At 38.3% G+C, this 10,469-nt stretch overlaps 1 protein-coding gene across 1 annotated transcript in view; it reads right to left on the reverse strand.

The window, feature by feature from the left end:
* ARPIN (actin related protein 2/3 complex inhibitor) overlaps positions 1-10,165 on the reverse strand; it is a 30,275-nt gene extending 20,110 nt beyond the window's left edge. The window contains exons 1-2 of the mRNA XM_053717685.1: positions 10,014-10,165; positions 3,041-3,116 (exon numbers count right to left, since the gene is read on the reverse strand). Of these exons, the coding sequence (XP_053573660.1) occupies positions 3,041-3,116; positions 10,014-10,105 (168 nt within the window). The 5' untranslated portion in view covers positions 10,106-10,165. The remainder of the gene's footprint in view (positions 1-3,040; positions 3,117-10,013) is intronic.
* Between the last annotated feature and the right edge of the window lie 304 nt (positions 10,166-10,469).

Below are 10,469 nucleotides of genomic sequence, written 5' to 3' on the forward strand. Positions count from 1 at the left end.
TAACTCAATTATGTGGCACTCCAGATATGGATCTGATGGCGTCTCGTCAGAACTTCAAGGTTCCTCGATACGGGTCCAGATCCAGGGATCCAAGGGCGACACTAGTGGGTGCATTAGTGGCGCCTTGGTCGTGCAATCTAGCTTATGTGTTTCCACTTTTCCCTCTCCTTCCCAGGCTTGTAGCCAGGATCAAACAGGAGAAGGCCTCTGTGATTCTAATAGCTCCTGCATGGCCACGCAAGACTTTGTATGCAGACCTGGTGAATATGTCATCGGCTCCACCATGGAAGCTACCTTTGAGACAGGATCTTCTAGTACAAGGTCCATTCGAACATCCAAATCTAGTCTCTCTGCAACTGACTGCTTGGAAATTGAACGCTTGATTCTATCTAAGCGTGGGTTTTCAGATGCAGTTATAGATACTCTGGTTCAAGCCAGAAAACCTGTAACTAGGAAAATTTACCATAAGATATGGCAAAAATATATCCGTTTGTGTGAATCCAAGGGATTCTCTTGGAGTAAAATTAAAATTCCTAGGATTCTTTCCTTTCTCCAAGAGGGTTTGGATAAAGGTTTGTCAGCTAGTTCTTTAAAAGGACAGATATCTGCTCTGTCTGTTTTGTTACACAAACGTCTGGCAGCCGTGCCAGATGTACAGGCGTTAGTTAGAATTAAGCCTGTCTACAGACCTATGACTCCTCCTTGGAGTCTAAATTTAGTTCTTTCAGTTCTTCAGGGGGTTCCATTTGAACCCATGCATTCCATAGATATTAAGTTACTATCTTGGAAAGTTCTGTTTTTGGTTACTATTTCTTCTGCTAGAAGAGTTTCTGAATTATCTGCTTTGCAGTGTACTTCTCCTTATCTGGTATTCCATACAGATAAGGTAGTTTTACGTACCAAGCCTGGTTTTCTTCCAAAGGTGGTTTCCAACAGGAATATTAACCAGGAGATAGTTGTTCCTTCTGTGTCCGAATCCAGTTTCGAAGAAGGAACGTTTGTTACACAACCTAGATGTGGTCCGTGCTTTAAAATTCTATTTAGAAGCAACAAAGGATTTCAGACAGACATCATCCTTGTTTGTCGTTTATTCTGGTAAGAGGAGAGGGCAGAAAGCTACTGCTACCTCTCTTTCTTTTTGGCTGAAAAGCATCATCCGATTGGCTTATGAGACTGCCGGACGGCAGCCTCCTGAACGAATTACAGCTCACTCTACTAGAGCTGTGGCTTCCTCATGGGCCTTCAAGAACAAGGCTTCTGTTGATCAGATCTATAAGGCAGCGACTTGGTCTTCTCTGCATACTTTTGCCAAATTTTACAAATTCGATACTTATGCTTCTTCGGAGGCTGTTTTTGGGAGAAAGGTGTTGCAAGCTGTGGTGCCTTCCGTTTAGGTAACCCGACTTGTTCCCTCCCTTCATCCGTGTCCTAAAGCTTTGGTATTGGTTCCCACAAGTAAGGATGAAGCCGTGGACCGGACACACCAATGTAGGAGAAAACAGAATTTATGTTTACCTGATAAATTTCTTTCTCCTACGGTGTGTCCGGTCCACGGCCCGCCCTGGCTTTTAGTCAGGTTTAAAAATTTTTATTCTGTTCACTACAGTCACCACGGCACCCTATGGTTTCTCCTTTTTCTCCTAACCGTCGGTCGAATGACTGGGGGGCGGAGCCAGAGGGGGAGCTATATGGACAGCTTTTGCTGTGCTCTCTTTGCCATTTCCTGTTGGGGAAGAGAATATCCCACAAGTAAGGATGAAGCCGTGGACCGGACACACTGTAGGAGAAAGAAATTTATCAGGTAAACATAAATTCTGTTTTTGTTCTTGTTCTGGGAGACGGAGAAATAAAACACACACACATATAATAATTTGCATTATTCACTGCAAAATGCTTCTTCAGGTATGAATCTGCCATTTCATGTAGCTTTCAGTTTCCACCTCCCTTAAAGGGATATTGTACACTAGATTTTTCTTTGCATAAAGGTCTTGTAAAAGTTCCATTTATATAGCCCATCTGGTAGTGTTTTTGTAACAAATCTATAGTTTTGCTTATTTTTAATAAAATTCTGATGATTTTCAGACTCCTGACCAAGCCCCACAGTGTCAGATGTATATGAGCATCTGCAGGCTCCTGTTTATGTGATCTGTCTTTTTATATGCAGGGAAGGGAGTGTCTGCAAATCTTGTTTTCCCAGCCCTCACTACGTGTCCCAGGAAAACCCCATCAACAGCGCTAAACCGGGAGCTTTCAAGTAAGTTTTTCAAAGGTTTTATACTGGATTCTTATATCAGCATCTGTGCATATTCTTCTTTATAGTAGTGTATTACATGCAGTCATATGAAAAATGGTGTATACTGTCCCTTTAAAAAGATGGAAACATCATTACTTTTATTTCAACATAACACCATTTAAAATGTATGGATATGCTGTAAAAAGAAAATGTTTCCATGTATTGCCATGACTACAGTGTTAAAAGTATAAACACATATATAATTATTATGGGTTGTCATTAATAAATAGTGTTCTTTTATTACAAGTCCTGTGAGTGCATTTGAATTAGAAGGTGGATTAAAGAAAAATTAGATATAGCATATCTAATTCTAGAATGCTTAAAGGGACACTATACCCAAACATTTTCTTTCATGATTAAGGTAGAGAATATAATTTTAAACAACATTCCAATTTACTTCTATTACCTAATTTGCTTTATTCTTTAGATATACTTTAATGTAAAAATAGCAATGCACACAGTGAACCAATCACAGGAGGCATCTATGTGCATCTACCAATCAGCAGCTACTGAGCATATCTAGATATGCTTTTCAGCAAATAATATCAAGAGAATGAAGCAAAATAGATAATAGAAGTAAATTAGAAAGTTGTTTTTAATTGTATGCTATTTCTAAATCATGAAAGAAAAAATTGGGGTTTCATGTCCCTTTAACACTTGGTCAAATACATCTAATCACATTTTTTATATATTTATTTATTAAAAAACAAAAATAGCTAGAAAACAAGTACTCCCATATTTCCTCACCTTCTTTCCTTTAGCGTCTATGATAGCATGACGGGAAAAATCTTCTAGTGCTCCTTCCAAGAGGACGCCATTTCCACTGAACAGAGAAGTTGATAACCAGAAATTAACCACAGTTTTTAAAAAGTAAAAATTCTGTTTCTAAATAAAGGACAGTAAAGTGAAAATGAAACTTTAAATGATTCAGATAGAGCAATTTTATAACAACTTTCCGTTTTACTATTAGATAAAATTACTTTGTTCTCCTTTGTTGAACAGTAAGCTTTGTATAACATTGCTGTAAACTGCTGCCATAGAGTGACAACTACACACTCCTGAGCTCCTATGAGCCCACCTAGGTTTACTCTTCAACAAAAGGGTATAAAGCAAGTTTCATTATAGAACCCCTGGCTCCTATCTTTTTGGATTACTTTCCAAATACATATGAACAAACACCATTATCTGGCTCCTTTCTATTCTCACAGGCTCCTACATTTAAAACAGGTTTATCGACCCCCCCCACTGTTAAATAGAAAGTAGTTTAAAACTGCAAGTTCTTTATAGACCGTGAAAGTTTGATTTTGACTTTGTCCCTTAAAGAGTCAACTAATTTGTTTTAATATGCACTTGCCAAGGTATTGATCTAGGCCCACTTTGGTATATTGGATGCCACTATATAGCCACCAAATACGATCATAGTTATAAAAGTTAACTTTTTTGCAAAAATGTGGGTTTCTCGCTAAATTTACACACAACTATTGCAGAAATAAGACATAAGGTTATAAAAGCTTCTCTGGGATCCCACTTTGTTCAGAAATAGCATACATGCATGGCTTTGCAATTGTTTTTTTGGCAATTAGAAGGCTGCTAATTGCAGCTGTCCACCTCACTTCTGAAATTCCCAGCAGTGAAGGGGTTAATCAGTTAGCTTTTAAGGTTACTATTTGCTCTTGTGTAGGGATTGCCTTTACATTGCGGTCTATGGGAACGGTGTGTACCCAGTTAATATAAATGTATATGACTATGTACATATATGTTTATGTGTTAATATGTGTAGGGATTACCTTCCCACCCCGTGATAGTCTGCCAGTATGCAGTTTATTTATTTAGGGCAAGATTACAAGTTGAGAGCTGAATTGTCTCGCGTCTGCAAACAAGTGGCTGGTTAGTGCTACCACGAGCAATTAGCGCTCCGAAAATCAACCAGAGTCGAGCTCTGGGGCACTTACAGAAAATTAACTAAATGCCTTTGAAATAGAGGGTATTAATAGTTTTTGAGGATAAAAGTTGGTGGGAGTGGTGCGCTGGTATTACACAGTGGAGCACAAATATAGAGCTCCACTTTTTTATATTTCTGTAGTGTAGATCCTGCCTCAACCAACCATCTCCCTTATCCCTCCAAAAAGCTCTCTAACCCTCCCCCTCCAACTGCTCCCTGTCATATTTGTTACTGACAGACTGTCTAAATAACAGAATTACTACCTTTTCTGTTTATAAGTATTATTGTTTTTTCTGTAGTGTTGGGGTCATCTCTCCCTCTCCAAGATCACTTTTTTTGTAGCGTAAGGTCTCCCTCCCAATTCAAGCCGATATTGTTCCATCCTTCTCCCCTGCCTAAAACTTTTTCGTAGTGCTCCCTTACCATATGAAGGCAGATGTCTTCTGCCCCCAGCTGCAGTCTCCGCTGGCTAAGCTGACAGCAGGGACTACAGCATGTTCCACAGTGTTAAATGTAGGTACTACGTTAACACAGTACACTGGACAAAGTACTGAGTGAAATGGTACCTACGTCCATTAGCACAAAGGGTTAAAAGTCTTTTTTTTTAGTAATAAACAACTACCAAATACAAAGGGAAATACATATTCATAGACTAGGGCAAGGATGGCCAACTGGTGACCTCAATACTACATGGGGCCCTTGGCATGAGTTTTAAGCACCCAGAAAAAGCTGAATTAAAAAAAAAAAAAAAAAAAAAAAAAAAGTGTGCTTTTGAGTGACCAAAAGTCAGAAGTGCACTCTGGATGGGAGAACAGCAAGGGTACCCTGCAACCTTACCTAAATGTGGCTGTTGCTTTTAGACCCTTTCACTTCACATAAATAGCACTTACAGTTGACCAGGGCAGAAATGACAAACTGACATGTGGCAAAGGTAGCATCCTATGACAGTCCCATGTTTAAAGTCACTGAGCTCTTCAGTATATTTGTCTATGGACCCAGGCCAGACTCTGGAGATGCATCAAATATCTAGCGCATGTGCTATACGAGTAAGGGGCATGGGTGTTTCTTACAAGGACACCAGCTGGCCCGGGTTCTGAAGAACGTGACAATAAAAAGTCTAAGAAAATAGATGGGCAAAGGAACACCAGCATGATTTTAACAGTTTGTGAGGTTATTTTTTAAATATATACGCATATTACATGAAAGTTATGAATGAAAGTGCCATTAATTTGGAAAGATAGCACATGCAGCGTAGCATTTAAAAAAAAAGTTTACCACCACTTTAAGGTATTTTATAGGTACTAGCAGACAGCTTCCAGTACCTAAAATGGTGGACACTAGTCAGAGGGATCAGGGAAGTTGGAGGGTAAGGGGGATCCTATAACGCAGAAAATAAAATAATTACAAATAAATTGCCTTAAAACTAAATATTAGCAGACTGTCTGCCAGTACCTAAGATGGGGGGTGGGCAGTGGGGGATGAGGGAGGGAAGAGAGCTGTTTGGAAGGGATCAGGAGGTGACAGGTGGGTGGGTAATCACTACAATAAAGCTAAAATTAACTTTATAAGCTACCCGATTAACCCCTTCACTGCTGGGACTACTACAAGTGAGGTGCACAGTTGCAATAAGCGGCATTCTAATTACCATGTATGTATGCGATTTCTGAACAAAGGGTATCTCAAAGAAGCTTTTACATTGATTTGTGTTATGACTGCACAAGCGGTATGTAAATAATTTCAGTAAGAAACCCAAAGTTTGTGAAAAAGTTAACTTTTTTATCTTTTTATTATATGATCGCATTTGGTAGTGAAATGGTGGCATTATATATACCAAAATATACCTTGGGTTGTCTAATTAAACAATATATAGTTTCTCCAGGATTTTGGGCAAGTTTTTCTCTTAAAGTCCCAGTAGTGAAGGGGTTAATTATGTTTTCTCACAAGTACTTGAAGGGTAGACATTCAGTTGCAGCTGTTAAAAAATAGTTTCAGAACTGCAGCATCAGCTGAGACACACAGGTGATAAAAAAAATAAAACATTTTTGGCGACAGTACCACAAACTGATGGCAAATGAATTGTGAGCTATTGATAAAATACTACTCTAATTTGTTTCTAGCTTGGTGTGAAGTCTTTTCTGCTTAGCTACCTTAAAGTGAATTTAAAGTTTCATCAAGTAGTGCCTGGTCTTTAAAAATACTATTAAAAACAGGGGCTCTTTCATTGATGAAACTTTACATTGCACCATATTTGTAGAAATACCTCTTCTTCTTGAAAGCCGATCCAGCGCTTCTCCAGCCCGTTGCAAGCCTCTTCCTACGTCAGAAATGACGATTCCATCCTTCCTCCAATCACAGCATTGCTTTAGACAATGCTTCCCCGGGATAAGCCGTGATTGGAGGATGCCGGAATCATCATTGCCGACGTAGGAAGAGGCTTGCGATGAGCTGGAGCGACTTTCAAGAAAAAAAGAGTATTTCTACAAATAGTATTTTTAAATACCGGCATTACTTGATGAAACTTTACATTCACTTTAACTAACCCCACCCCCAAAGTACTCTAAGCATCATACCTCCCAGACCCCCACAGAAACTTAACTGTAACCTTGGCTTCCCACCACCAAATTAATCCTCACCTTCTGGACCTCCCACAGACTCTGCCTCATGGAGAATATTGTAAAGAATGCTTGTAATTAAATTTCTAATGCACTGCATTTGCTGCAACTTTGCCAGACAAATGCATTAAATTCTGGATTTTGCTGAGGCTGCATCTATAACATCTCTTACTGCATACTCAATCTCAGGCAGACCCCCTCCACGAGCCCTTATCAAACCTCTTGGCCCTGCAGCTCATCTTTAAAGGGACATTGTACACTAGATTTTTCTTTGCATAAATGTTTTGTAGACGATCCATTTATATAGCCGATCTGGGAGTGTTTTTGTAACAATGTATAGTTTTGATTCTTTTTTTTTTTTAGAACATTGTGCTGATTTTCAGACTCCTAACCAGGCCCCATAGTGCCAGATGTATACACTTGTTTACAGACGCCTATGTAAACTGTCTTTTCATATGCAGGGGAGGTGGGAAGCATTTGCTCTTTTTGTTTACCCAGCCCCTTTCAGTGGGTGTCCAAGAATACCTCAAACAGTGCTAAACTGGGAGCTTCTAAGTAAGTTTTTAAAAGATTTTATACTGGATTTTTAGATCAGCATCTGTGCATATTCTTCTTTATAGTAGTGACTGTCTATTACATGCAATTATATAAAAATGGGTGTATACTGTCCCTTTAAGCTATACAGCATACATTAGATCAAACCAAGGGCACAGCGGCCCTCCTCTATGCCGCATACTCTAATCAGGCCTCATATCAAACCCAATTGCTGAGCAGCCTCCACAGTTACCTACATAACCTAACCAGATCCTTCTAGGGTCCTCAGCCACTTACACACAATATAAACCTCCTGGGCCCCCTATACACTCTGTAACCGCAGGAGATCAGGAGTAGACTACCGGTCCTGTAGCCACATTCCCACATTAGACCCCTGTTCCTGCAGACCCTCTTTCAGTTTTCCTCGTACATCAAAAATTTGGTCTAGAATCCCCTAACAGTATATCCACATTACATCTTTCACCCTGCAGCCCTCTGTTAAAGGGATAGAAAGGTCAAAATTGAAATGTGCATAGGTGCATTTTAATTTTAAACAAAAGCATTTTTGCAATATACTTCCATTAGCAAACTTTCTAGTAAAACGTATTACCGATTTTCAGTGGGATACACACGTATGCTGAGGACCCGTGCTCCAGTATTTGAACACTAAACCTTCTCAGAGAGTCAGCAGTGGCTTCTATGACATAAATTAAGTCTTCACGGGCACAGTACATACCACCAGCTCTCTGAGCTTGAATACCGGTGCACGTGCACTCAGCATATCTGCGTATACTGCCTAAAAAACGTAAGTTTTACTAGAAGCATTTTTGGTAACAGAAGTATGTATACTTCTGTTTACAATTGAAATACACCCATGTAATTTCAATTTTGCCTTTCTATCCCTTTAAGCTATCACCTACTTCAGACCCCTAGTCCCACAGCATTTTGTAAGACATGTACCTAAATCATTAGCTAAATATCCAGACCGCGGCCCTGAAGACCCTTACATTCAAAGCTCCATCCAGAGACCAGCTGCTAGCTCGATTGAGCATTTTAACACTAGAGTCTCTGTAATGCTACAAGAGGGTTAAACATACTTAAAGAGACAGTAAAGTCAAAATAAACTTATGATGCAGATAGAACATGCAATTTTAAAGAACTTTCCAATTTACTTCTATCATCAAATATGCTTGTTCTAGTGGTATCCTTTGTTGAAGAGTAAATCTAGGTAGACTGACAGCAGCTCAGGACCGTGCTTACGTCTTTAGCAGTCTATGGCAGCAGTGTTTGCTACTATGTATAACATTCCTATAAACAATTTTGCAAACACTGCAGCCAGATGGCTAAAGACACATGCACGCTCCTGAGAGCTAGGGTCGGGCAAATGTTTCTAAAAATTCGAAATTTAAAACGAATTTTGATACATTCGTTCAAATCAAATTTCAAATGTTTATCCAACATTCTATTTTCGAATTTTTCAATAAAATTCGAAAATATTTGTTCAAATAATAGAATGTTTAGCTATGTATTCATTCAATTTCAAAAAATGTAATATTCAAATGTAAGATTCAAATTTGAAATAGTATTTCTAGTCTACAACTGTGTTTAATAAAATGTAATATTCGAATTTGAATGCTACATTCGAATTCGAAATAGTATTTCTAGTCTACAATTGTATTTTATAAATGTAATATTCGAATGCGACATTCAAAGACTGTAAATAACATTCGATAAATAGAATTTTTAAGAATATTCGTTCTTATCAACATTCTATTATGTAAATCGAATTTCTACAATAACATTTGTTCTAAAAATTTGAATATAAACACATTCGCCCATCCCTACCGAGAGCACCTTGGATTACTCTTTAACAAAGGACACCAAAAGAACTATGCAAAATTGATCAAATATGTAAAATTGGAGAGTTGTTTAAAATTAAATGAGCTATCAAAACAAAATTTTGACTTTACTGTGTTTTTTTTTTTTTTTAAAAGTCAGAGTTGTGCAACTAGGCCTGCTGACAATAACAGTGGAAGTTACTGCACAGGACTAGCAGTGCTCTGCAAGTCCCAAGCGGAAATATAACTATGTGTTTAACCGCTTTGAGGTTTAAACACATAGCATTACAGCGTCACTAGTGTTAAAATGACATGCTCAAACAGATTAGAACATGTCATTTTAACACTAGAATGGCCCTTTAAGCATCTGTTGTCAGATTTTCTAATAGCTTTCAGTGTTTTGCAGGACCTTGTTAAAAATGGCATTTATTTGTGCTTGCCATAGCTATGCTCTCTTTCAGCATTATATGTATCCATTGTCTTTAATACAATTCCTTTAGTGTACTACACAATTTGCACCTATAATACAGAATTTATAAGGTGTATTTAAGGTAAGGGGATATTGTTTCAAGGGTGCATGCAGTAAGTCTATACAGCCTATTTGACTTGCTGCATATTCCTGTAATTTCGTTATTAATGGTCAGTAATGTATTTCTTAAATATTTTTAACTTAATATATTCCTCTTTTGCACACTGGTATCCCACCACACACAGCTGAATAGAGAGATATACAGAAAAGAATAAAACGCCCACTACCATTTATACAACCATCCCCGTGGTAAATATAACCATACCCCTGATATGCAGCTGGCTCCCAGGACATACACAGCCGCTCATCGTGGACAGGCTTGTTCTGCAAAGCACTATTGTGATATATTCGACTCATCGTGAAAAATGCAAGTAAAACTTAAGACTCCATTCAGGCCGGAACACTTTAAGTAATAAAAATAGAAGGGGTCAAACAAAACAGTACTGCGCGAATCCTTTTCTGACTGGCAAAACTTAGATAGGTCAGCTAGTAACATCCAGGCGTTATAACTCAAATAAGAAACCCTGATCTTTGCCAGGATAAATAGAAATGTAAATCATTCAGGAAAAATAATGAAATAAAAGTGTATCCCCCTACAGAAAATAAACATATGGTACAGTCTAAAATGAATTCTCCTCCTTCTGCATTGCTATGCTGGCTGTTGCTATAATAGGTACATACGTCATTCATAACTATTGTTTATTGATTAAAAAACAATCAA

This window comes from Bombina bombina, chromosome 6, assembly GCF_027579735.1.
Source record: "Bombina bombina isolate aBomBom1 chromosome 6, aBomBom1.pri, whole genome shotgun sequence".
NCBI lineage: Eukaryota > Metazoa > Chordata > Amphibia > Anura > Bombinatoridae > Bombina > Bombina bombina.